The 25811-nt window shown below is 50.7% G+C and overlaps 14 protein-coding genes and 4 non-coding genes across 18 annotated transcripts; 10 read left to right on the forward strand and 8 right to left on the reverse strand.

Moving 5' to 3' along the window:
• Nucleotides 1-565: 565 nt before the first annotated feature.
• YALI1_E23736g (uncharacterized protein) lies at nucleotides 566-1321 on the forward strand (the record flags this gene model as incomplete). The annotated part of the gene is made up of 1 exon (XM_504162.3): nucleotides 566-1321. The coding sequence occupies one exon, from the start codon at nucleotides 566-568 to the stop codon at nucleotides 1319-1321; it is 756 nt and encodes a 251-aa protein (XP_504162.2).
• Nucleotides 1322-1874: 553 nt separating this feature from the next.
• Nucleotides 1875-3191, forward strand: YALI1_E23749g (uncharacterized protein; the record flags this gene model as incomplete). The annotated part of the gene is made up of 1 exon (XM_504163.3): nucleotides 1875-3191. The coding sequence occupies one exon, from the start codon at nucleotides 1875-1877 to the stop codon at nucleotides 3189-3191; it is 1317 nt and encodes a 438-aa protein (XP_504163.3).
• Nucleotides 3192-3498: 307 nt separating this feature from the next.
• Nucleotides 3499-3569, forward strand: YALI1_E23765r. The gene has a single exon. It is a non-coding gene; the product is annotated as a tRNA-Gly (tRNA).
• A 5-nt stretch (nucleotides 3570-3574) lies between these two features.
• Nucleotides 3575-3695, forward strand: YALI1_E23766r. The gene has a single exon (XR_002432138.3). It is a non-coding gene; the product is annotated as a 5S ribosomal RNA (ribosomal RNA).
• Nucleotides 3696-4301: 606 nt separating this feature from the next.
• YALI1_E23774r lies at nucleotides 4302-4388 on the reverse strand. Its single transcript has one exon. It is a non-coding gene; the product is annotated as a tRNA-Asp (tRNA).
• Nucleotides 4389-5067: 679 nt separating this feature from the next.
• Nucleotides 5068-5562, forward strand: YALI1_E23781g (uncharacterized protein; the record flags this gene model as incomplete). Its single annotated transcript, XM_068283068.1, has 1 exon — nucleotides 5068-5562. One exon carries the CDS (start codon nucleotides 5068-5070, stop codon nucleotides 5560-5562), a length of 495 nt encoding a protein of 164 aa, XP_068139169.1.
• A 342-nt stretch (nucleotides 5563-5904) lies between these two features.
• On the forward strand, nucleotides 5905-6963 carry YALI1_E23790g (uncharacterized protein; the record flags this gene model as incomplete). The annotated part of the gene is made up of 1 exon (XM_504164.2): nucleotides 5905-6963. One exon carries the CDS (start codon nucleotides 5905-5907, stop codon nucleotides 6961-6963), a length of 1059 nt encoding a protein of 352 aa, XP_504164.1.
• An 853-nt stretch (nucleotides 6964-7816) lies between these two features.
• On the forward strand, nucleotides 7817-9100 carry YALI1_E23809g (uncharacterized protein; the record flags this gene model as incomplete). The annotated part of the gene is made up of 1 exon (XM_504165.1): nucleotides 7817-9100. The coding sequence occupies one exon, from the start codon at nucleotides 7817-7819 to the stop codon at nucleotides 9098-9100; it is 1284 nt and encodes a 427-aa protein (XP_504165.1).
• A 255-nt stretch (nucleotides 9101-9355) lies between these two features.
• On the forward strand, nucleotides 9356-10957 carry YALI1_E23824g (uncharacterized protein; the record flags this gene model as incomplete). The annotated part of the gene is made up of 1 exon (XM_504166.2): nucleotides 9356-10957. One exon carries the CDS (start codon nucleotides 9356-9358, stop codon nucleotides 10955-10957), a length of 1602 nt encoding a protein of 533 aa, XP_504166.2.
• A 1372-nt stretch (nucleotides 10958-12329) lies between these two features.
• YALI1_E23854g (uncharacterized protein) lies at nucleotides 12330-13538 on the forward strand (the record flags this gene model as incomplete). The annotated part of the gene is made up of 1 exon (XM_504167.1): nucleotides 12330-13538. The coding sequence occupies one exon, from the start codon at nucleotides 12330-12332 to the stop codon at nucleotides 13536-13538; it is 1209 nt and encodes a 402-aa protein (XP_504167.1).
• Nucleotides 13539-14175: 637 nt separating this feature from the next.
• On the reverse strand, nucleotides 14176-15114 carry YALI1_E23880g (uncharacterized protein; the record flags this gene model as incomplete). The annotated part of the gene is made up of 2 exons (XM_504168.3): nucleotides 14176-14988; nucleotides 15067-15114. 2 exons carry the CDS (start codon nucleotides 15112-15114, stop codon nucleotides 14176-14178), a joined length of 861 nt encoding a protein of 286 aa, XP_504168.1.
• A 513-nt stretch (nucleotides 15115-15627) lies between these two features.
• Nucleotides 15628-16848, reverse strand: YALI1_E23899g (uncharacterized protein; the record flags this gene model as incomplete). Its single annotated transcript, XM_504169.2, has 1 exon — nucleotides 15628-16848. One exon carries the CDS (start codon nucleotides 16846-16848, stop codon nucleotides 15628-15630), a length of 1221 nt encoding a protein of 406 aa, XP_504169.1.
• An 891-nt stretch (nucleotides 16849-17739) lies between these two features.
• YALI1_E23912g (40S ribosomal protein RACK1) lies at nucleotides 17740-19411 on the reverse strand (the record flags this gene model as incomplete). The annotated part of the gene is made up of 3 exons (XM_504170.4): nucleotides 17740-18159; nucleotides 18564-19075; nucleotides 19369-19411. 3 exons carry the CDS (start codon nucleotides 19409-19411, stop codon nucleotides 17740-17742), a joined length of 975 nt encoding a protein of 324 aa, XP_504170.2.
• Nucleotides 19412-20846: 1435 nt separating this feature from the next.
• On the reverse strand, nucleotides 20847-21419 carry YALI1_E23945g (uncharacterized protein; the record flags this gene model as incomplete). Its single annotated transcript, XM_504172.3, has 1 exon — nucleotides 20847-21419. The coding sequence occupies one exon, from the start codon at nucleotides 21417-21419 to the stop codon at nucleotides 20847-20849; it is 573 nt and encodes a 190-aa protein (XP_504172.3).
• A 220-nt stretch (nucleotides 21420-21639) lies between these two features.
• On the reverse strand, nucleotides 21640-21711 carry YALI1_E23948r. Its single transcript has one exon. It is a non-coding gene; the product is annotated as a tRNA-His (tRNA).
• A 709-nt stretch (nucleotides 21712-22420) lies between these two features.
• YALI1_E23961g (uncharacterized protein) lies at nucleotides 22421-23017 on the reverse strand (the record flags this gene model as incomplete). The annotated part of the gene is made up of 1 exon (XM_504174.2): nucleotides 22421-23017. The coding sequence occupies one exon, from the start codon at nucleotides 23015-23017 to the stop codon at nucleotides 22421-22423; it is 597 nt and encodes a 198-aa protein (XP_504174.2).
• A 668-nt stretch (nucleotides 23018-23685) lies between these two features.
• Nucleotides 23686-24288, forward strand: YALI1_E23967g (uncharacterized protein; the record flags this gene model as incomplete). Its single annotated transcript, XM_504175.4, has 1 exon — nucleotides 23686-24288. The coding sequence occupies one exon, from the start codon at nucleotides 23686-23688 to the stop codon at nucleotides 24286-24288; it is 603 nt and encodes a 200-aa protein (XP_504175.2).
• Nucleotides 24289-24476: 188 nt separating this feature from the next.
• Nucleotides 24477-25703, reverse strand: YALI1_E23988g (uncharacterized protein; the record flags this gene model as incomplete). Its single annotated transcript, XM_504176.1, has 1 exon — nucleotides 24477-25703. One exon carries the CDS (start codon nucleotides 25701-25703, stop codon nucleotides 24477-24479), a length of 1227 nt encoding a protein of 408 aa, XP_504176.1.
• Between the last annotated feature and the right edge of the window lie 108 nt (nucleotides 25704-25811).

Raw genomic sequence — 25811 nt, forward strand, 5'->3', positions numbered from 1 at the left:
TTGCTTTGAATATTGTATTCTGAGTGTCAACTATAATCCTAAGTAAACCTCGACGTCTGTTGAGACAACTAATAGCAATATCCGGCAATTTTGTAGTGTACGGTCCGAGAATTGTTGGTTATTTAAATATATACGCTTTTTCTGAATTTTTTGGTATATATCTCTTTCTTCTGGCATATCTGGAACCTCTTATTTGCACCCCCAGCCGATTTTTTCTTCAACTAATTCCCAAGTAATTAACGTCGTGTTAAGTGATGGTGCCTCGAAACTCTGTTTGTTACCCCACATATAAGAGTGTGGGGGTGGTGAGTGGGGTGTGATAGTCAGATGTTGAGATACTTGGATGGAGGTTGGATATGAGAGGCGTTTTGATGTGGGTGTTTCTCCAGATGGAAATGGCTGAGTCAGATTCATTGCTGACTAATTTATATGGGTTATATATCTTCATTTATGACAATTTTGGACCACGTGAAAGTCTCCATATTAGCCTTGTTCTTAGTATATATAGTCTGTCCTATGCTCCCCTCCCTCCTTCCTTTTGGGACCCGATTCTCCTTTCAACAACATGGGCGAATTATCAGATCATACGGCCGTCATCACCGGCGGCTCCGGGGACCTTGGAATGGCCATCGCCGAGAAATTGGCCCTCAATGGATGCACTATCATTCTACTGGACTACAACCAGGAGGCTCTGGACAAGAGTGTTCCACTGATACCTGTTCCCGAGGGCCAGCGACACCAGGGCCATTTCTACGACGTTACCGGGGCTCAGCGACCGCCTGTGGACTTTGCGGCTGTTGATATTCTGGTCAATGGCGCGGGAATTGCCCAAGGAGGGTTCTTGCCAGATATGGAGGTGGAGCTCATCGACAAGATTGTGGCCACAAACCTCACTGGAGCCATCAAGTTGACCAAGTATGCCCTGGAGGCATGGGTGGAGCGCCACGAGAACTCGCCGCGTCCCAAGAGCCGTGGCAACGGCGTCATCATCAATCTGGCGTCGGTCCAGGGACTCCGGCCCATCATCCCGGTCTTGTCCGTCTACTCCACCACCAAGGCTGCTCTCAACATGTTCACCAAGGCCGTGGCGGTGGAGGGAGGCGCTTATGCGATTCGCAGCAACTCTGTGTGTCCCGGATACGTGCCTACTAATATGACCGATGGCATGGAGGTGCCCGAACGGCCCTCCCTGGTGGAGGACGACGACGACGTTGGATGGGTGTCCAGAGACAGTATTGCGAGGGCGGTGTACTATTTTGCCACCAATTTGCAGGTTTCGGGCGCCATTTTGGCTGTTGATAAGGCTATGAGTTCGCTGTAGAGTCCGTGGACATTGGTCGACTTCAAGAGCCATATCTGGACAGATTTGCGCGGGAAAATGTGGATATCAGTATATCGATGGAGTCGTCGGAGCATTCCGAGTTCATTGGTATACTTTTTTGTCACCGCTTGTCCTACAAATGGCAGATGTTGACACACTCTTTGAATGGCGTACTGTATGTACATAGTCCTCCTGCCTCCTGCCTCCTGCCTCCTGCGTACAGCAACGTTGCTATACATAATATAACACGTGTTCATGGGTCGAATTACAGGCGTTTGTGCAAAAGTGGGGTCTCGAGTGGCTAGTTTAGCTGATATACTGAGCCTCTCGATGGTGGTGATGATGATGATGACTTGTTTTGTCGATCATTTCAGGGGGTTTTCAGACTGGGCGTTTCTTAAGTGGTTTACTTGGGAAATACTTGGGAAATACTTGAGTTTAGTTAGAGTTAGTATACGATAGGACTATCATCGTACCACCAGACATCCACTTCAAGTCCGTCAATAATGCGTTTTTCCGAGTGAAAGTTGCTTGGATCAACTCTCCAGGGTCCATGGGGAGATTTCATCTCCGTATTTCTCCTCCCTTTCCCTTCCCACCGTCTCCAGAGGCCCCCATCTCCCCTCGTAGGATCCACCTGCTCACGCGCACAACCCTAATTAGACACCGGGAATATGCAAGTCGACATCTGGATATCGCAGCATCTTACGACCACCAAAACAGACCGCATCATCCGTTCCGCGCACGCAGTATCTCGCTCCAGCTCGAAATCATGTTCTCGCTGGCCAACATGCCCGACATCGAGGCCCTGGGCGCCTCCGAGGCCCTCGACTGCCTGGCACAACAGCTGCAAAACCTGCTGGACCTGGCGGACAATGTGGGCCGCAAATACGACGAGGACGCGCTGGCACGAGTTGCGCGCAAACGCAAACCGGAAGAGCCACCGTGCGAAGCCGACCACGTGAAGAAACAGGAACCAGCAGCCCCCTCAGCGCCTTCTAATAGCTACGGAGACGAGGGACACCCCGAGCTGGCGTTTGAAAACATGAACGCCAGACAGGTGATTGGAGACCATGCGGTGGACCTGACGGACCTAGCAGGAGTCCAGTCGCCGGTGGTTGGCGGACCAGAAGGCGGATCACCCGAACAACAGCAACAACAACAGCAACAATCTTTTCAGCAACAACAACAGCAGCAGCAGCAGCAGCAGCCAGAACTGTCTCCAAGAGTCACAGCGTACCTCAACATTGCCCGAACCATCTCAGATATGGTCGAGATGGAGGCCGCGGCAGCAACCATGCCCAAAAAAACACCCACTTCACATTTACAGACCCAGGAACGGGACAGCCTGACCCGCACGTCATCCACCACCTCGTTAACTACCCTTCTCACTACCCGTGGAGAAAACGACGAGCCCAGTCTAGTCCAGGCCCAGAAGCTGTCTATTGCTAAACGTTTCTTTCTCAAAAACCCCCCGCCTCTGACAATCGCACAGTACCTGCAACGCATCCACAAGTATTGTCCTCTGTCCTCTTCCACCTACATGGCCGCAGGACATTACATTTACAAAATCTGTATCAAGCATCACAGCGTGCCCTTCATTCCGGAAAACGCACATCGAATGGTTCTGGCAGCTCTTCGCATCGCGTGCAAGGTCATCGAAGACCTCACGTACCCACACAAGCGGTTTTCCATGGCCGGAGGAGTGTCCAAGCTCGATCTCTTCAAGCTGGAAATTGCATTTCTGTTTCTCCTCGACTTTGACATCAAGATCGATGCCCCCGTGCTCAACAGACACAGGCAGAAAATGGTTTTTATCCAGCGAGCCCGAGACTCGATTGTGGGCGAGATGGACGTTGATCAGAACTAAGCAGTCGACGGGGGAAGTATTTAAAATAATGGAAATGCATTGACGTATGAACTGTATGTATTACGCTCGTCGCAGATGGCCCGTTTGTCAGTAGCTGATATATGACGGGTTCCAGATTACCGTTACTCGGCTGAGACGGTAGAGATATTGTTGAGGAATAAATAAGATGCCTTTGGTAATCCTGAGTCTTGTAGATTCCCCCTGGATCTTGGAAATCGCCACAAATGGGTTTTTCGTTTTGCCGGGGAAAATATCAGCAGAAATTATACTGTCTAGGGAACAATTTTGTTCCCGCAACGAAATTTCCGCGCCGATGGTTTAGTGGTAAAATCCATCGTTGCCATCGATGGGCCCCCGGTTCGATTCCGGGTCGGCGCAATTTTGGTTACGGCCATATCCTGTGTGAAAATACGGCTTTCCCGTCCGATCAGCCATAGTCAAGCACCAGAGAGCCTAGTTAGTATTGTAGTGGGAGACCATACGAGAATCCTGGGTGCTGTAATCTTTTCCTTTTTCTTTTTCCACCGCTTGCCAATGGTCATGGTGTCTGGTGCATGACTGTACATTGATTCGGCCTCCTTCACAGCCCTGGCACGAGTATTGACCCAGCCTTTTGGTGACCAAATAACAGGTGCACCCTGCTGGCATTGCTTGTATTCTAGATGGCTCCGTCGAAGCCATATTCACGTCTGTGTCCAAAAAGCCATCTCCATTGGCATGTTCTTCAACGGTCTTGTGGTTGTCGCGTATGAACCTATCCCGTGGAAGCAGGCGCTCGGTCGACACGATGTTCAGCACAGCCAGCGGTCGTTTGGTAGTGTCGAGCACTCTTGTGTGTAGTAAGAGTGTGTAGGTTAGACCTATTAAAGTAAATGCTTTTATGTACAAGTAACGTCTTTTTTTTATTATTATTATATATATATTTTTAGTTAAATAATTAAAATTGATTTATTTTTATGTACTTGTCTTGTACATACGATATTGATGTTCGTATATATGGGCGGCGAACGTTTCATCACAAAAAGAACCCACTTTGTGTTGATTATACATGCAAAACAAAGCATGTATGTCACTCGCGTTACAATGCTTGCCCTAGACATCAAAAAGAAACTCCGCAACGGAGAATTGAACTCCGGTCCCCCGCGTGCTGAACGGAGTTCTGACAGGCGGAAATTCTAGCCACTAAACTATTGCGGATAAATCTTAAAAGGCGATAAAATAAAATCCTGGATATCAGAATTCTGACGATTTGTAGGCGCATTAGAATAAAAAAAAGGCGACGGTTTTTCGGGGTGTTGCAGATATCTGGAAGACTGGATAAATCGAGGTGTATATATCACCTTTGAAAGTCCACCTGGCAAAGGTTTGAGGCTTATTGCAACCCTGGAGCTCGTTCTGGCGATACTCTTAGCAGAGGGGCCCAGCGAGGTTATACAGCATGGTGATGTGGAAAAAAAAAACAACAACAAAAAAACAACAACAAAAAGAAACCAACTGTAAGGGATCATCGGAACAAAAAAAGAAGTGGTTGGCGTGGTTGTTGTGTAGTGAGCGGATGTCTGAGCTGGAAGAATAGAAACTAAATAGCAGTGAAGAAGCACAATACTTGTCCTTGTATGACAGACCACTATATCATACAAGAGGTTGTAACTGGGATGGATCTCTGTGACCGCGACTGTAGCTGTAAACGGGTTGCAAGTAGAGAGCTGAGTGACAGATCAGTCTAGAGAACTGTTGAAAGGGAAGTATCACATGTCTCCGAAAAAAAAAACACTGCTAGCGTCAATGTGAGTGCCATGTACCGGACAACATTGAACGGTAGACACGAGGCTGCAATGACAACCGCTATCGTGATTGATTCGACTGGAAACACAAGATGAAGATGGCTGATCGGTTCATCTGCTTGACTTACATGCTGGATATATACGAGTCGCAGTGTGAGTTCCGACTCAGACTGGGGAGGATGCGACCAGATCGAAATCCAGGGCAGGTTCTACACCTTGCAGAGTGGAGCTGTCTCCCATTTCCAAGTCCAGAGTGTGGACGTTCGGGCTTTTCGAGAATGTCGAGCAGAAACAGGGTCGAGTTGGCGCATAAGTACCCTCTTTCGATCTGTTTAACCTGGAGTTGGGGTGTTATTTTGGATTATGATAAAAAAGAAAGAAGAAAAAAAAAAAAAAAAAAAAAAAAAAAAAAGAAGAAAAAAAAAGAAAAAAGAAGACAGCGACAATTAGCATGCAACCATAAGAGCGACACAAGAGACTCGAACTCAGAACACTTGTATCTGGCCACATGTGCTTCGTCTCTCAGTCTCTCCATCGCTTCTAAATTACCCCAACATGTGCCAAAGTTCAATGCTAGACAGCAATAGGGTTCCCCCCACAATCTTGGGCAGATGAGAGTGGGGCGGAGGAGATGTCATGGTCAATTGTGGCGTCAATGGAGCGTTTAATGGGCCCAAAAGTTGATAGGGTCGTTCATTGACAGATTAGGATTGTAGCGGTCAAAAGAACCCCCCGAAAAAGTCCCTCGACACTCTCTCTACCATCTCCCCAAAATCGCCTCCATGTGATAAACTCTAGCGCGGGGCCGTTACTCTAACGAACTTAGAGACATTCACATGCGGAGGTACCGTAGCTACAAGTACCAGTAGAGGAAGTCCAAGTGGATAAATCGTCTTCCCGAATACCGACTTTTCTCACCACCAATTGACATGGCGCACCTCACCAAAGAATACTACGAGCCGTTCCACCACGACGTGATTCTCGGCGGCAAGAGATGGCACTACCTGGACATTCCTCCGGAGGGCAAAGACAATGGCCGAGTGCTGGTTCTGGTCCATGGGTTCCCCGATTTCTGGTACGGCTGGCGCCACCAGATCCCCGTGTTCCGCAAGCGAGGCCACCGAATCATCCTGCCCACTCTGATGGGATTTCCGGGCTCCGAGGTACCCGAACCTCCGGCCATGGAGGAGTTTGAGGAGAACGAAGATGGCATCAACATCTACACGGAGCTGGGCCAGGAGGACGACTGTCGTGAGCTGCACTTTTACGGCTTCAAGTTCTTTGCTGACTGCATGGCCGAACTGCTCAAGAAGCTGAACATCAAGTCGGCCACGTTCCTGGGCCACGACTGGGGCGCCCACTACGTCCCCAAGGTCTGGGCCTACCACCCTGAGATTGTGGACGCCATTTCGTCGGCCTGCTGGTACTACCAGGTGCCCGAGCCCGAATGGGTGCCGCTGACCGACTTCTCCGACAAGTGGCCCACCACAAAGTACCAGCTGCAGTTTGGAGGAGACGCCGTCAACAACATTGGCCCCGGCATGATCCCCTTCTTCCTGCGACGGTCCTACACCGTGGGAGCCAACTTTGACGGCGAGCCGGACCCCGAGGCGCCCATGCACATGACCGAGGAGGAGTTTGCCGTGTACGAGGAGCACTTTTCCAAGGAGAAACGGTCGCTGGCCGGCCCCTTCACCTATTACCGCTCGCGAAAACTCAACTGGGAGCAGGACAAGGAGAACTTCCTCGATAAGGGGGCCACCAAGAAGGATCTGACCGTCAACGTGCCATACCTGTACATTGGCTCCACCAACGACATTGCTCTGATTCCCGAAATGTCCATGCACTTGGACGAGTATGTGGAGAAGGGCAAGCTGACACGAGAGCACGTGCCCACCTCGCACTGGGCGCTGTTCGAGGCCCCCGACCAGATCAACAAGATCTATGTTGATTGGCTGGACAAGCTGGACAAGACTAGTAAGCTGTAGACACCATAATAGATGCCCATATTTGAATGATTTAGAATAACTACGGCTGCACTAGACACCGGTAGTTGGATCCTATCTGAGCTAATCTGGATAGCTAATCTATGTTGAGTATTTGTACAACTACAACTACAAGTAGTCGTACCCCGACGGGCACTTTTCAATTTGTAATCAATCTGACAATCTCTTAGACAACAACCAATCAAAGCAACGCAATAAGCCACTGGAAGATACACCCGAGAAGACAAGCCACTGGAAACAGATATCCAACCCTAAGCCACCAGCACGCACCGGGACTGAGTATCTCACGCCAGCGAGACCATCAACCAAGTCAGAAACCTGCGAGACCATCAACCAACACAAAAGCCAGCCCACAAGTCACACTTACTCAGCGGCTCCATAAGCGGATTCGGTCTGTGGCACATGGTTCTCACCGTGGCGTTCCGACTCAGGCTCATCTCCTAACAAACTTTTTTTGCCAATGACGAGATGCAGCCACAAGCCACGATAATGCAAAGACATGCACCATAGATATGCAGAGGTTAGATAGAGTGGGCTTAAGCTGGAGGACGAGATTTGGAGCAAGACGTGGTGGAAAACATGAAAATTGGCGGGACAAAAAAGATGATTGTTTCTCTCTGGCCCCGTCGCCATCACGTGACCGCCAACATGCTACCAGCCGCCTTGGCCCACCCTACTCTGCCGTTGCGCGCTAGCCAAACGTCATTCAGAGTTGTGGCTTGGGGCGGAGATGGCGGAGTAGCATTTGCTCAATCTGGGGGGTGTATAAGAAGGAAGGGTTGGGATTTTGGTCCATGAGATCAATCTTGGACGTGTTTGTTTCTTTCTATCCATCATGCCTACCGTCAAAGGCCCCATTCGACAAGTGCAGCTAGATATCCCTTCTTTAGTGGAGAGAAAGAGAGCCCGAGACTCCAGTGTCGAGACTCCTGGACCCCAAGACGAACAGCTTTTCGACAAGAAGGTGAAGGTGGAGGTTAAAGAAGAGGTTGAAGAAGAGATTGAGGATGGCCTGGACTCCTCGGACGACTCGGACACAACCACCATCGACGTGTCCAACCACACTGTTGTTCTTCTGGACAAGAAGGGACCATATACCCATTCATTAACCTCTCACACACGGTACACTCCTGGCTCCGACGAGGTTCTGGTGCGCAACAAGGTCATTGGATTGAATCCCATTGATTGGAAGGCGGTGCGATATGGCTTTGGAGTGTATTCGTTCCCCTGGATCAATGGAAGAGAGTCTGCCGGCATTGTGGAGAGCGTAGGACAAGACGTGACCCGAGTGAGACCAGGAGACGAGGTGATTGTCACTTCCACTTCCTACAGAGACAACCGAACATCCACTTTTCAGCAGTACACAATAGCCAAGGGCTCGAATCTGATTCTCAAGCCCCGCAAAATCAGTTTCAGCGCCGCAGCCACTCTGGGTGTTGGGGCCGTCACTTCCACTCTAGCATTTGCCGACAATCTGAACATTCTTTCTCTCGACGAGCTTCCCACCCCCAAACCGTCGCCGAAAGAGTCCGAGTCGTGGGTCGTGGTATGGGGAGGTGCCTGTGTCACGGGTATCTACGCCATTCAACTGGCCAAGCATCTCGACTTCAACGTGTTGGCTGTATCCAGTAAAGAGTCGGCAAACTACGTTAAGTCTTTTGGAGCAGACGTGGTGCTGGATAGACACGATATTGCGGGCAAGGAGCAGGACTCTATCATTGCAGCCATACCCGAGGGTCACAGTGTTTCACACGGCTTTGACTGTGTGGGAAGCACCAGTAGCAGCCATCTGGCAAGTGTTCTCAGTCAGCAGAATACTAGTAGTACAGAAAAAGTGCCGCTGGTGTGTCTTGTCAAGTCTCCTTCCAAGCCCGAGGAGCTGGCTCGATATGACGACACCAAGGTCCGCATCGAGTCGGTGCTCATCAAAAAGTTCCACGAAGATCTCGACCACGGTCTCAAGGTGTCACGGTACCTGGAGCAGCTTCTGGAGCTGGACATATTGCGGCCCGCCCAGCACCAGGAGATTGCCGGAGGTCTTCAATTGGGCGTCATAGAGGGTCTTCGCAAGCTCGAGCACGACAATATCAGAGCACAAAAGTTGGTGGTTCCAGTGTAGCCAGAGTATATAGATAATGAATCTTAGACCAGAGGACATGGCGACAAGCACGCTTGGAACGCCGCAAACGCCATTAGTGGGCAAATAGAGAGCAATTGCTGCTGGAACCGCTTGTACCAGCCACATTACACCATCAGTAACCTCTAGATTTGTCTCGCTTTCAGCCATGACGCGATAATAGCCTTCAAAGCAAAAGTGTGGCTGGAGAGTATAAGAGGAGTGTCCAATCTGGGGTAGATTTGAATCTTCACTGAGATGGACGTCAACAGTTACAAGGGAGTGGAGAACGGCAAAGTGGCCGTGTCGGAACCGGTGAAAACCCCCGACAAGAAAAAAATCATCCTCAATGCCTTCGTCATGAACACACCCAACCATCTCAACCCGGGGCTTTGGAGACACCCCGACAACCAGCAGAAAAACTGGAACAATCTGGACTATTGGGTCAATCTGGCCCAATTGCTGGAGAAGGGCAAGTTCCACGCCATGTTTGTGGCCGACACGGCTGGAATCTACGATGTTTACAAGTCCGACAAGGATACTGCGGTCAGGACTGGCACTCAGTATCCGGTCAACGACCCGCTCTATCTGGTTCCTGCTCTGTCGCTGGCCACCAAGAATATCGGCTTTGGAATCACCGTTTCCACCACCTATGACGTGCCCTATGCTCTGGCCCGTCGTTTTGCCACCGTCGATCATCTGTCCAAGGGCAGAGTAGCCTGGAACATTGTCACGTCGTATCTGGAGTCTGGTGCTCTCAACCACGGTCTGGACCACCAGGTGCCCCATGACGAGCGGTACAACATTGCCGACGAGTATCTGGATGTAACGTACAAACTGTGGGAGTCTTCATGGCGAGAAGATGCGCTCAAGAAGGACGTGGAGGCCAATGTTCTTGCCGACCCCGAGCTCGTCAAGTACATCAACCACAAGGGCAAGTATTTCAAGGTCCCTGGCCCCGCCATCACTTCACCCTCACCCCAGAGAACCCCGTTTCTGTTTCAGGCAGGCATGTCGACGGCTGGTCGCAAGTTTGCCTCCAAGCACGCCGAGGCGGTGTTTGTGGCCGGGCCTACGCCGCAGTTCATTCGAAAGTCGGTCGATGATCTCCGCGAGCAGGTTTCCAAGCTCGGACGAGACCCCCAGAGCATCAAGGCCATTCCCGTGGTGTTTGCCATTGTGGCCGAGACCGACGAGCTTGCCCGACAGAAGTACGATGACTACTTTTCGTACGTGGATCCCGAGGGAGCTCTGGCTCTTTTTGGAGGCTGGTTTGGGCTCGATGTCAGCAAGTATCCCGACGATCTGGACCTGCGAAAGGTGACCGATAACGACACTCTGGTCAAGTCGATTGAGCAGTGGGCCGCGTCTTCCAACGACTCTGACGGGCTGTGGAACAAGTGGCGGGTGGCTAAGGAGTTTGCCATTGGAGGCCGAGGCGACGTGATTATCGGGTCTCCGGCCACTGTGGCCGATCGACTGGAGGAATGGGTGGAGGTGGGCGACGTGGACGGGTTCAATCTGGCCAACGCCATCATTCCAGGCACCTACGAGGCCATCATTGAGCTGCTGATTCCCGAGCTCCAGAAACGCGGTCGGTTCTGGGAGGACTATGCTGTTCCTGGCGGCACTCTTCGAGAGAACGTTTTTGCCACGCCCGGCCTGCCTCATCTGCGAGACGACCATCCCGCCAAAAAGTACACTTGGAAGAAAGACGAGCCGTTTCCGCTGGACGAGGAGGGCAACTTGCGTGAGGGGAACACATCTGAGGAGACCTCTGACGGTCAGAACAAGCCCGAGGAGGTCACTGGACCAGCTTCTGACGAGCCTGTTGCAAAGAGAGCAAAGGTTTCAGTTTAAAATAGACACATAGAAACACGAGGTGGAGAAACACGAGGTGGAGAAAGAAAAAAAAGAGGCTGACTATATGTATTGTGGTTGAGTGGGGGTCAGAGTATGGCGATTAGTTATGGTGGTTGGTAAACTAGTCTATAGCGGATGCACCGAAAGTTGTGATAGTTCTCGGCCTGGCTACCACCACTGTAACGTGAAGCGCGCTATTGGTAATATCGTACAAGTATTGGTAGTATCGTACAACTACTGGTGATAACGTACAATTACTGGTGATATCGTACAACTATGTGGTGTATCGTAACAACTAGTGTGGATATCGTACAACTAGTGGTGATATGTGCAACTACTGGTCGTACAACTACTGGCCGCACAACTACTGGTAGTATCGCACCACGGCACGAACTGCCTCCGTTATTCCATTCGTTCCCACTTTCGACTTTGTCCCATGGTGCCTTGTTCGGTTCATATCCACACTCCATGTCCAGCATTCCTTGTCTGCCTGCCCCAAAGACAGCCATGCGCACCTGCAGCGTCCGTGAATATTTTGTGGGGTAGCGAGCCGGATCGAAAAGTTGCCACATTGGCGAAGGTTGCCACATTGGCGAAGGTAGCTACATTGGCGAACCGTCGCCGAGCTTCTCTTCCTCGACGTTGGACCGCTGACGCCAGCGTTAGTCGGGTCTGACAGGATTGGTGGGTGATACTGTACTGGCCGAAAAAGAAAATCACGCTGGTCATCGTACTTACAGTACACCATCGATATTGTACTCTTGTACGTACATGTACAACACTCGCACTTGCCAGCTCCGACAGTTTAATATAACTTTACCGTTTGACTGACAAGTACGCACGGGCCGGAGAAGACTGAGAGATGTCTGTAAAGGGCAAAAAGTCGAGCTGCGACACTTGTGGGCATTCGCAGCAACACCTCCAGTCCCAAACAAAGCCCTTGTTGGCATGGTATTGTTTAGACCGTACTTGTGGGCGTGGGGGGCTCGTGGGGGACCCGTGGGGGCTTGTGGGGGGCCCCAAAATATACACCAAACACAATCCCTAACGACGCACGCAAACAGGTTTCAAACAAGCCCCGTATTGGCCGTGTTGATGTTCGGCGAAGGTTGGCCACGGCCTCTCGTATTTTTCCATCTAGCTCTCCTATCTGAACCACAGTGCATGTTAGATGCAAGCAAGTGCATATTGTACATAGGTACGAAGTGCCAAAAAAGACCCCACTCTGGTCCCCGGCACCACAGGTCTTACCGGTAGCCGTAGCCGTAGCGAGGAGAACGTACGTGTATATATAAGCGGGAGAAAATAAAAGACGGAGGGCTTGTGGCGCTATCCATTTCGCAGCACAAGTCAAGATTTTTGTCGCCAAATGTCTTCCTATCCGCAAAGTTCAACGTTTCTCTTCCCCAACACTCAACAGACATTGTCCTACAGACACGAGAGGTACTACACCTCACCACCGCCACCACCGTGCATTGAGGGCAACTACTACTCTTCGGTACCGCTGGATATTCCCTGTACCAGAGACAGAAATTTGCTCACCGATGACTACCTCCTTACAACCCCTCTGGCGTCTCCTCCAGATCTCCATCTGGGCAGCCAACATGAAGCCTCTTGGGGCTCCCACCAACAAGATATTGCTGCGGTATTGTTTGGTGCGACCAACGACAATGTGGCCTCGTCTAGGTACAGTGTCGCTCATGGCCTGGAACCTGCTCATGTGCTATCTAGTTCGTGGCCTGGTCACACAGGTGCTGCAGATGGAGGATATCTTTCCCTCGATACTACGCCCGGATCTCTGTCCACCAGCCAATCTGATCTCTCTGGTGGTCTACCTGTTGAGACTCCCCCGAGCGACCTAGACGGTGCCACGGCCGAAGAGACAGACGTCTTTTCCCTGCACATGATGTCGCCGTTCCTGTCGCCCTATCTTCAGCCCCGACTGCCCTCCGCTGAGACCACCTCACACAATCCATCACCCACCGCGCTGTTCGATCCGCTGCCGTCCACACCGCCAGACACAGAAGCTGCCCACGTGCCTCGAAGCGAGGGCCCACAAAAATGCGGCATTCTGGCCCTGCTCATGGCCAACCCAGCCATGTGGCGCCAGGCAACCCTCTCCAAGAAAGGCACCTACGTGTGCAGCCACTGCACGTCCCTGGGCAACCCCAGAAAGTTCAGCAACCTGGCTGCGCTGGCCGCCCACTTTGACCACCACGAGGTGATGCGTCTGTGCAAGTGTGACTACACCAGCTGCGTGTGGTCCCTGATCGGCTTTTCGTCCATGCCCGAGAAGATGCGACACCTGAGATCCCAACACAGTAACAAGCACTACAAGTGCGGGGCGTGTCAACGGGCGTTTCTCAGGGGCGACTCTCTCAAACGACATCTGCGATTAGTTCATGGCCAAGAACACACAACCGCTGCCGAAATCAACGAAATGACCGTCATGGGGCCGTTTGAGCCTACGGTGAGAAGGACTAGTACTGCGACCAGCAGTTCGAACCGCTCCAGCACCAAATCCCCACCGCCCTCCACCTACGAGCCGGTGTTTGATTTTCTCTGTTTGACTCCTTAACCGGATCATTATCAAAATGTAATTATAACATGAAAAAGCAAAGCAGAAAAGTAACAAACCAAAACAAACAGTACATAATTCATCAATGTTCCTGATGAATCCTTATGAGTTTACAATCAGGATGAATTACCGCCATTCATCAAAGTCGAACACATGTATTTCTATATTCTATATAGAACCGATCACCGATCGCCAATCATCACCGTCAACGCGGTTCGATGCTAAGAGTTAGTATGTTTTGATGAAATCAATTGTTTCCTAAGAAACGTTTCAGAAGTAAAAAAATAAGGTAGCTTGGGTTTTTCCACACCGACATAACGTCTCGAGCCAAATGCACTCTTGTCATCAGTTTAACGTGTCCTCAACCGAACCTGTTGTACTCACTTTTGGCCAATGTCGTGATGAAGAAAAGACGAAGTTTTTCCACACCTTATATAATGGGAGGACGGAGGATAACCCTAAGTGTAATTTTGGGACTTGTAATTTACCCTGTCGGGGTGGGCAAGATGAACGTTGTGCGGTGTTGCAGGCAGGATTACTAAGCCTTCAACGGCTCTTGGACATACAATCATTATATTCATTATATTCATTATCATTCATAAGAGAAATCGCCAGCTAGAACTGCAGCTTGCTCGGTTTACTGCAGTTTTCGGTAGCTGATCTTGTCCACTTTGACGTCGCCATCAATGTACATGTACACGTAGAGCACACATACGGACCCTTGGATGTCCAGAAGACAGAATGATGGAATGGCTTCGGAGGGCTCGGTGATTTTCGTCTCCTCTCCGTTCGTCTCGGACTCCTCCTTGTTCTCAGACTCGTCCTTGCCGTCCTCATCCTTGTCCTTATCGTCCTTGTCGCCCTTAGACTCTTCCTTCTCCTTGTTCTTGCCGTCCTCGTCGTTCTTGCCGTCCTCGTTCTCGTTATCATTCTCCTCCTTACCATTCACTTCCTCCTCCTCGTCCTCCTCTACACCGTCGTCTGTATACTTTTCAACGGAGAAGGCTCCAGTGGCGGAGCCGGGAGACACAAAGAACTTGCCGTCCAACTCGAACGCCTCCACTCGATGGGCTCCGCCGCAAATGAGAATGTCCACGTCCAGTTGACGAGCAATAATCAGCTGAGTGTCGGGATCGTGCAGAGAAAGCGTGTTGTGGGCTGCAGTGATGCCAATCTTCAGCTCGCCATGCTGCACCGTCTTGAACAGAGACAGACCGGCGTAGATCTTGGACGCATTGGTGCCTCCAGGCACCTCCAGATCCAGAGATCGAGGCAGAGAGTTGTAGATGAGCGACGAGGGCTGCGAGTCCTGGTCGCCGCGGATGAGCTGCAGGTCGGGCGAAATCGATCCCAGCCAGTCCAGCGTCTGCTTGTCGGTCAGATTGCCGAGACACAGAACCTGGGAGATTTTGCCGGCCACCAACAGCTTTTTGAATTTCGTAGGCACGTCCTGGGTTAGTATGCCACCATCTTGGGGTCACGGGGAACTGTCACCTCCTGCCCCCTGGAATTGTGTCTAGCTACTCACAATCGCCCGGTCGGGTATATGTAGGTCTCCAATTGCCAGCACAAGCATGATGGGTGGGTGTGTCTTGTTGGTGTACTGTAATGTGTGAAGTTGTGCGGTGTCGATTAAAGTGATAACATGCGTGGCGGAGTCTATCAATGTGGGAGTGACATGCAGATGAGCTGAGCTGAATAGGTGAGAAAGGACTATTGAATGAAGGGTGGGAGGGGCAGACAAGAGGTATTTATATTGAAAGGTGGTGTTTGAGGTTGTCACGTGTATACAAGAAAAAAGTGGGTTGTCGATACCGAATATCTATGAGTACTTATACTTGTCTTGTACATACTGTACCTGTAAGACATATGGACCCTCATCTACATGCACATAGAGGGACCATCAGTATAGAAGACAAGAATTGCAAGTACTTGTACTGTACTGGTGGATTACATCGAGTCGGACCGATGTACTTGTACTTTACTGGCCCTGGCCCTGGCACTCGTACTGGTACCTACTTGCTGGAACTTCTACCTACCCTTTATTACTGACTATGTACAACTCCACTTTCCTCTCCGTCTATATGTCTCAGGCCTTGGGTCCGATTTTGAAGCACAAAATGTCGTTCTTACCAACATCAACAGTGTCCTCTTCTCCCACGCGAGCTCCCCCAACACCCTCAATGGCCGTGATAGGCAGATCTCCCATGATCTTACGCACTACAGAGGCCACAGTGGATCCTCGTCGCACCAGAGTACAGTCTCTGAACACCTGGGCGCCTCCAAAGTTGTTAATGTTCTTGACAGGGTAGACGGGAACCAGCTCGAGAATGTTTGCCGCCGCCTGCAGAATCTGTACCAGGCCAGTGGATCCAAATCTATACAGAACCAGGTCTCGTACGTTTTCGACCCGCTCCTTGAGCTTGTCGTCCAGCGGCTTGAGACCGGCATCGGGAAGATCCTCGGCCGTGTCAAGAAACTCGGTGCCCTCTTCGTACTGCACGTAGCCCTGCTTGGCGAGTTTTCGGATAAACACCTCGGAAATGGCAGAAGTGAGAACCGAGGGAACATCAGGATGTCGTTTCATGATCTTGGATACGTTCATATCGGCATCGGGATGGTCCATCTTGTTGAGAGCCAGAACGGTGGGGAACTTTTCCCTGGTGAAAGCCCGAACAACTTCACTGATCTTATCATCATCCCACTCCTCCATGGGTGGCAGAGTCAGCTTGTCGATTGCCCGATGGACAATATCCTTGTTGGATCCGTAACCGGAAAACTGATTCTGCAGTGTGTCCACAATATGGCTCTTGGTAGAGGTGTGCCTTCGAACAATAGATCCCCATTTCTCCTTGAGGTTACCTTCGATCCACCGGAAGATTTCATCCTGAAGCCATTCAATGTCATTGACAGGGTCGTAGCCTCGCGTGTTCTTGCCCTCGGCATCGGTTGTTCCTGACACGTCCACCACGTGGATCAGAGCGTCAGCATGTCGCAAATCGTCCAGAAACTTGTTTCCCAGTCCTCGGCCCTGGTGCGCTCCCGGTACCAAACCAGCCACATCTAGCAGCATGATAGGCACGAAACGGCGTCCATCTTTACATGTGCCGTAGTTGGGCTTGCACTTCTCCTGGACCTTGAACCGCGCACAGGCACAATCTATTTGCAGGTAGCCCGTGGCCTTGTTGGGGTCGATGGTTGTGAAGGGAAACGAGCCTGTTTTGGCGGTTGCATCTGTTAGCGAGTTGAGAGTGGTCGACTTGCCGCTACTGGGCTTGCCGACGATTCCAATTAGCGGGTCTCTGGCCATGTTCGGGTCGTTTTGCGCCTGGTGATATGTGAGAGAGAGATGTTGCAACTCAGATGTTAGGGTAAGAACCTAGATGGAGACAAGACAACAGTGAGTCAGCATAGCAAAGAGAGGGCATGGAAGGTATAAACAGGCTGGAGGGGCATCGGAGTCGATTTGAAAATCCCTGTTTTTTTAAAGGGCATTTTTTCAGTTGCGTTTCTGACATTTGTTACATTTTTTTTCCCCACCACCCGAAACTTTTGCTTCAATTTTTCACCTTGATACTGATCTGAAGATAAGTCTACCGGGGGTGGAAATTCGTTGAAAAATAGATGGATTCGCTCCAAAAAACACACGGAAAGGGTCATTTGTACAAGTACTTGTACTCAATACTGTTTGGAATATAGTCATCGTTGCAAATTCGTGGATATATGCATCGTCGCATTCACCGTAACCTCTCAAGTAAAAAGTCAACTATTTCCAGACAACAAGCAGACTTATTTCACAGCAAACGGAAACATAATTGTATGACAAAACATGTATATTATTGAATATTAGTTATTAAATGCTGTATTTGGTATAGAATAACGTGCCTATAAAAACTCCACCGTTTTCGGAACAGCAGATTTGGACCCCCTGCGGACTTCTCATCCCAACAAATTTCAATTAAACTAGTTAAAAAGCTAGGCTACTTGATAACGGATGATGATTCCACGAAAAAAAACAATAAAAATAATACATTGTTGTAACAGGAACGGGCAGAGGCTCTGTACATTGTATAGATAGATTATTCGATTACAGTACATACGCCGACAACCCTCGGACAAGGTCCTGGTGTGGGTGTCGACTACATCCATATCATACATGTATTTTAGTATTTTTACGCAACGACCTAAGTAACTAAGTAACTTAAGAAGACTGCATGATCTGCCAGACTCGGATGACGTTGTCAGTGTAACCAGCAAAGAGGTTCTGGCCGTCAGCGGACCAGGTGAGGGACAGAGCCTCGGGCTCCTTACCGTCCTCGGAGGTGGTCTGGGTCTTGAGCTCGTCAATCAGCACTCGCTTCTCCAGGTCGAAGACCTTGATGGAGGAGGAGGTGGCGGCGCAGAGCCAGTATCGGTTGGGGGAGAAGCACACGGCATGGACCTCATCACCAGCAGGGAGGGTGTAGAGGGCGGTGGAGGAGGTCAGATCCCACAGGAGGATAGAGCCGTCCTTACCGGCAGAGGCGCAGAGGGATCCATCGGGGGAGATGGTGATGGTAGACACGTATCCGGTGTGGCCGAGGTGGTCAGCCTTGAGAGTGCAGGTATCGAGGTCCCAGACCTGAGTTAGTATGTGCAATTGTATCACTAGCGATGAGCTAGCTGGATGCAAGCAGTACCAGAGCGTGGGATTGTCAAAAGTGACCTGAGGATATGATCAAGATGTCGAAGACAGTCTCAAAAACATCCAGAGACCAAGCCCAACTTGTTCAGCACAGCATATGTTGTGGCACACATTTCAACTCCACAAAGGTCCAAACAAATCAGATAATATGGATTTTTGTCTCATAGCCTTTCGGGCTCTGAAGTAGCAAATATTCATGTTTTTCCGTTAAATCATCATGCTGTTTGGGGGCAGAACGCCCAAAATGGTATCACTTGTGAAGTTGCAAAGCCTTGGTTACACAACATGTGCGCTATGCTTTGCTCTGCTCTGCTTGTTAGTATTTGTCGTCTGATACTCACCTTGACCTTCTTGTCCCAGCCAGCAGAGATGATGGTGTTGGCGTTGGGGGAGGGCTCCTCCTCGTCCTTGGTGGCGGGGTTGAATCGGACGGTGGAAACCCAGTCCTCATGGCCCTTGTCGGTGATGGTGTACTTGCACTCGCCGATGGTGTTCCAGATCTTGATGGTTCGGTCTCGGCCGGCAGAGACAATCTGTCGGTTGTCGGGAGAGAAAGAGACGGAAAGAACGTCACCAGTGTGGCCGACAAATCGGTCCTTGGAGACACCGGTCTTCAGGTCCCAGACTCGGAGAGTCTTATCCCAAGAGCCGGAGATGGCGTAAGCACCGTCATGAGAGATGGCACAGTCCTGGACAATGTGGGAGTGGCCCTTAAGAGACTTTCGGGGAACACCGTAGTTGGTGTCGTCTCGGGTCAGAGACCAGACAATCAGGGACTTGTCTCGGGATCCGGACAGCAGAATGTCGGGGTTGTTGGAAGAAGTAGCGAGGGAGGTAACCCAGCCGTTGTGGCCTATGTTAGTGGAGTTTCGGGGGAGGTTTGCGCCAAGCCTGGCCACGTATGTGAATAACACGAATCAAACAAGTTGACAGTGACTGAAAAAAGAAGTGTTTTCGAAGCAATCATGGCTCTCAACCATTCAAAATGCCTTGTCTTTACAGATCAAAGCCGTTCATTGTCGCCCGTATTTGTCCTCCTTCAGTGCCAGCAGTCGATTCTGTCGTTGATTCATCCAGTCCCCAATCAATCATTCCTTCAGAGTCGAATTGTTCCGTCGTTGTGTTCCCTCCTTCAGTAGCACTCACCCTCAAGGGTTCCTCGGAGAACAAGAAGAACGTTCTGGCTCATGTTGTATTATGCTAACTGGACCGTGAGAAATTTCCTGCGCGCAGTTGGAAATGACAAGATATCAAGGGCGCGGTGAAGAAGCTGCGTGAGTGGGTTGCATAATAAAGTTCGTGACCGCTTTTTCTAAACGGGAAGGTAGTCACGTGAGACAGGTCACCGGGGTTCGATTCCAGCTCCTCACAAGTGGCTTGCTTGCATTCAAAATGCACAATCGGATGGTGGGCGACCACGACTGTCTCGAATGATGAGGAATATTCCAGGCGGCGCTTCTACAATAGCCGGGATGCTGGTTTCAGACTTCGTATTGCCATTAGAACAAGGTAATAGCTTAACTAGGGCTGTGAATTAGACGGCAAGTCCAACTATAAGTCAAGTAGTTTCAAAGTGTAGGACGGAAAGCCCAACCAAACTAGTTAAGTATTCTGGGCAGACCAACGATGAAGCTATCAGGTGTTGGAGATGAGCGTTCAAGCAAGCGTGGTGGATTGAATAATGAGGGTTGAATAATAAGGGAAGATGAAGGAGTTCGGCTGGAAGAACCGATGAGCACCCTCTCAGACAGCCTACAACTAACTAACGCTACCGGTACGAGAGTAGATGCTGCGCTATGGTAGGGGAAATCACTGACCAGAATACCATCAGCGCAGTCCATACCGGTTGAGGAGGCAGACTTTATACTATCTGTATCATAGAGGGAATCTGGTGTGCTACAATGTGCTCCGACATTGACCATGATTCACAATGTCTAGATCATCATGGATCAAGCTCCGAGTACATACTGTCAACTCCGGTTAACTCCGAACATTGATATCTTCAAAAGCAACAACACGATGGGCATGTTCTCGCAGGTCCAGTCCTTATGACATGTTGCGGCGGTAGTTTAGATATACGGGGGATGCTGGGTCACAGTGGACGCACAGGCTGGTCTGAATAACGGCAACAGCTCTGCAATTGTGGATGATACTCCCCTCGAGAAGAAGGAAAAAACCTCAAGTATTGTATGTACGAGTACTTGTACCAGATTTGTGAGTTTTACTGCTTGTAATATAACTGTTGAACGACATATTGAACCGAACCAACAGCACAAATTGTCGTGTACAACTACAAGAAGCAACCACTTTCAACTACTTTTTACTTTTCTCACGATCATCTTCATGGAGAGACGCTACATACTGCACCAAGTCTCTCACTCGAACATGATAAATGGATGTCAAAAGTGTGAGCACATGAAGGGGGAGCAGTCAAATACACTGGGCTACTGGTACTGATACCAGTTCGTCCTGCATACCTCTCAAGAAAAGACTCTTGCCAGAGACTGTATAACAGTATGTTCAATCTCACGAAAGCCCTTACTTTCCCCGGATCAGCACCTCAGCACCAGCCAGTCCATAGTCTCATTCACAACATGCTATCATTTATCATTACAGTATCCATTCTAAACATCCTTCATCTCTTTATCCTTGTCCTCCTCGGCCCCCTCGGCCCCCAACATGCCCTTGATCTGGTTAATTATCTTGTCGTAGTTCTCCAATGACGTCCATTGGGCCTTGGTGTCCGTGTTAATGGGAAGCACCTTGTCGCGGCTAAAATCATTCAGTCGCTTGATTTCCTTTCGCAGTGTTGTCGACACCTCCTCCAGCGACTGTAGGAACTCAATGGAGTTGACCTTGAATGCAGATTTAAGAGAGGGCAGACCCTGTTGAATGCCCGGTTCCCAGCCCTTGTCGCCCTCCTTGAGCTCAAAGCTGTTGATATCCAGCTCCGACCGTGGAATCAGCAGATCAATCGCGTTCGACAGCGTCTCTGTCATCTTGGCAATCTTCATATCCGTCTTGTGTAGCGATTCCAGCCGCTCAGACACCTCGTCTTGACCCATAGGAAGGGTCGCCAGATCCGTCGCGTGGCTATCGTCTAGAGTGAGCGCTCCACCCGTCGGCGTTTCCGTCGCAATCTCCATCGACTCGTCCCCCACCGCAATCGGTTCTTCCTTCTTGCCTTCGTCCGCCATGGTGTATGAGTGGTGATGAATGCAAGGTCAGAGTCTAAGCTAGCGATAGTGCAGACATGATGAAGAAAAGCACAAGCAGTACCATAATAGAGATGAGTGATGCCGATGGAAAGACATTTATTATGCTGCAACGACTTCCAAATCACAACTAATTAGATTAAAATCATCAAAAAAGAGACAGGAAACCACATTGTGGCGGTTCTCAAAACAAAAAATTAATTGCCATCACCCAGAATCGAACTGAGGTTTCCACGGCCACAACGTGGTGTACTAACCACTATACTATGATGGCAGGCAATATAACTTCAGAGGCAGTCTGGACAATGATATCCAAATTCCATTGATTTTTTGGCCGATTTTTAAACCACCATTTATCTATCAGAAGAGCAAAATATGACACGATACCGATTGGAAGTGTGATAAGAGAGTCCCAATTTCGCTTCGATAGGCTTTACGATGGGATAAACACCACAGTATCGTTGCTGTAAGGTGTTCAGCGCGGACCCTTTTCTCGCACAGTGCCCCGTGCCATGTTTGCACAGCTTTGGACGGATTGAACGTAGGCGTCGGTATAAACCTGTCCACAGTGATCATCGAAAGAACAAAGAGGGCTCATAGATTGAGAAGTAGTAGTTATAACTCCTTGATATACGTTCATAGCTGTAGTACAGTGCATAGCTGTAGTACATACAGTGGTCTCATACCTTCCCTCCACCCATATGCGATCACCATCAGCTAGAGAAGATATTCTGAGACTAGAACAAGTTGCCAGGTTTATTAATCAGATGAAAAATCGTTTACACCAGGAGTCTCACTGGTTCTATAGCTGTCGCTAGAAGTAGTCGCAAGCATACACGAAACCTCTACAAGTACATACAGTACAAGAAGTACTACCACACTCGATATCTGTTGAAGGGAGCCGACTCCATATATTCATAAATAAAAAGCCGATTGGCCAGGTCATGTGTCTGTTGAAGGATGGGTATGTGTAGTCCAGTGGTCTACTTCTGAGGGGTGTTTCGGTAGAAATGGGTAGGGCACTGGTATCCACCGGGCTCCTTGAAGAGGTACTCCTGATGGTAGTCCTCGGCGTCCCACCAGTTCTGGATGGGCTCAATGTCGGTGGCAATGGGGTCCTTGAACCACGTGTCTTGCAGCTTCTGCTTGACGCCCTCGGCAATCTTCTGCTGCTCGGACGAGTGTGTGAAGATGGCAGATCGGTACTGCGACCCGATATCGGGGCCCTGGCCGTTGGCCTGTGTGGGGTCGTGGATCTTGAAGAAAAAGTCCACCAGCTGCTCGTAGGACACCTTGGCGGGCTCGAACGACACCTGCAGGGCCTCAGCGTGGCCTGTGGTGCCCGAGCACACCTTTCGGTACGAAGGATCTTCCGTGTTTCCTCCCGAGTAGCCTACTTTGGCGTCCACAAGCCCCTTGTCGGCAAAGTGCTTTCTGTACATGTGTTCGACTCCCCAAAAGCAGCCCGCGGCCACGGTGAGAAGCTCCGAGGAGGCGGTGGTCTTGAGAGTGGGCGAGACGGCGGGCATTGCTGCGGTGGCGGAGGACAAATGACGGAGGAGAAGGCTTGATCTAAGCATGGCAAGCTGGGAAAAATAGATCCGCGTCTAAAGGTAGGTTTGCCACTGTGCATAGCGTGCATGTTGGGATGCCATAGCCGGTGCAAGTTTCCGTTGCTACTTGTAAATTACTCAGAGCCCAAATGTATGGATATGGGTCCAACAACGCAACGGCGCCAAACGGCCCTGCACATGTGGCTGGTGGGGGGCCCCTTGTATCATGTCACGTGATGTCCGGATGGGATGAAGCGCAGTATTGTACGTACTTGTACTCAGCGCAGACACTTGAGCTCAAGCCACTATTACACCTACTTGTAGCATACTACCACCCGTGGCTTGGTGGCGTTGAAGGTAGCTGAGCTATATAGTAACTTGTACTCATATCCTACTTTACATGAAAATCCGGATTTGTCATCCAAACTGTGTTTTACCCAACCCGAGTATTGACGCAACCGCCATTTTGCGCCTCCACAGTGACCGCCCCTCCTCAGACCTGCCCTGCAGCTCTATATATCCGCCTTGAACTTCCGACCAAAGACTAACGGTCTCCAACAAGTGGCGCATCTCCTGCAGGCTCCGAACTGGATCCACTGAACCGAGTCAACTGAGGCAGGACATCTGCACGCACCTACAAGTTGGCAATAACCCCAACCCACAAGATCCATCCGCCATTGCAAGTCAGCATCATCATGGCCATCTCGCCTTCTCCGTTTGCGGCCGTGGCCTTTGAGGCTCTCTGGGCCAAATTGAACAATGCCGCCCCGCGCCCGCTGACGTACTTTGCCGAAAAGCTGTCGACCGACGTCAAATCGGTGGAGCACAAAAAGTTCCCGCTGTTTGTGACGTGGAACACGGTCGAGGCCTCCGGCGAGCACGACCTGCGGGGATGCATCGGCACGTTTGCTCCCATGGAGCTGGAAAAGGGCCTGTCTCGATTCGCCATTGAAAGCGGGCTCCACGACACCCGGTTTGCGCCCATTAGCAAGTCCGAGCTGCCCAGCCTGGAGTGCGAAGTCACGTTGCTCTCCAACTTCACCAAGGCCAACGATATCTGGGACTGGACCGTGGGAGAACACGGAATCCGAATTGCTTTCGACTACCGAGGCTCGGACTACGGAGCCACCTTCCTGCCCCATGTGGCCTCGGAGTACAACTGGACCCAGAGACAGACACTGGAGCAGCTGGTGCGAAAGGCCGGAGCTCGAGCCAAGCTGGACGATCTCGACATTGAGCTGACCAGGTACGACGGCAAGGTGTACTCCATTAACTGGGAGCAGTACAAGAATCTTTAACGTGCAGGATATCCTAGCGAGCCTGTAGACTATTTATATTAATTCATTATCCACTCATCACGGAGGCATTGTACTTCTACATGACACGATTAGTCACTCTATCATTATTCATTTATCGTCTATTATACAATAAGGCTATGGTTAGTATTTATCTGTTTTATGCTGTGCTCGTCGTGTGTCGTCCTCCCCTACTTGGCCTGGTAACCGCCCTTGAAGACGGACTGGATCTCTCCAGCAGCGTTGAGCACAACCAGGTCAGCGTCGCAGCCAGGTCGCAGGTAGCCCTTGTGGGTGACGCCAATGGCCCGGGCAGGGTTGGCAGTGACGGTCTGAAGAGCCTTGGCCAGAGGAATCTGGGCCCAGTGCACGAGGTTTCGAATACACTCGTCAAGGGTGGTGGCAGCCCCGGCAATGGTCTTGGTGCCCTTGAGAGTAAGGATGCCACCCCGCTTCTCAATCTCCTGGTTGCCCCAGGGGTGGATTCCATTTTCCAGACCCATGGCAAACATGGCATCGGTGACCAAGAAACACTTTTCGGGGTTGGTGTGGTAGGCAATAGCCACGTAGGAGGGATGCACGTGGATGCCGTCGACCACCAGTCCGTACGAGGGCTGCTGGCACTCGTGGGTCTTGATAAGACCAAACAGACCGGCTTCTCGGTGGTGGGGTTGCAGCATGGCGTTGTAGAGATGGGTGATCATGGAGGCTCCTCCCTGGGCGGCTTCCTTGGCATGGGCATAAGAGCAGGTTGTGTGGCCGATGGAGATGGTCAGATGGGGGTTCTCCTGCTTCAGCTTAGGGATGCACTGCTGCATGTTGGGCAGCTCGGGTGCCAGTGTGATGACACGGACGTTCTGGAGGTTCTCCCTGGAACCGTAAGTCTCGTACATGTGTTCGACCGACTGGGGGGTCTGCAGGGCATCCTGGGGGTGGCAGCCGGGCTTCTGGGGCGAGATGAAGGGGCCCTCGACGTGAATACCAATGTTGTCGGCACCCTGGGAGGTGTTGGGGGCCAGCAGAGGAAGAACGTGCTTGTAGACGTTGGCGTAGGTGGAAGGCAGAGTTGGGCAGTAGGCGGTGGTTCCGGTCATCAGAAGCGTCTTTTCCATCTCCAGAATGCCGGCCTTGTATTCCTCGGAGCTCTCGGGGATCTTGGAGAAGTCGAAGCCGAAGGCTCCGTTGATTTGCAAGTCGATGAAACCAGGCGACAGATAGCAGCCGTCCAGGTCAATGACTCGGGGAGATTGCTGCTCATCGGGAGCGACAATCTGGCCGAGGTCCAGGTCGACCCACAGGTCCTGCACATACTCCTGTCCGTCGTCAACCAGCACGCAGTTGGTGAACTTGACCAGGTTGGGGGAGTATGACGACCTAGAGGACATGGAGTCAAAGGAGAAGGAGGCAGGTGAAGACATGGCGAGAGGTTTCGAGAGCCTTGTTAGAAAGAAGAAAAACAGAAAGAGCGAGTCAAGTCCGTTCACCGCGCCATGGCGATTCTTTTATATGTAAACCGTCGCTGGTGC

The sequence above is a fragment of the Yarrowia lipolytica genome, chromosome 1E, assembly GCF_001761485.1.
Source record: "Yarrowia lipolytica chromosome 1E, complete sequence".
NCBI lineage: Eukaryota > Fungi > Ascomycota > Dipodascomycetes > Dipodascales > Yarrowia > Yarrowia lipolytica.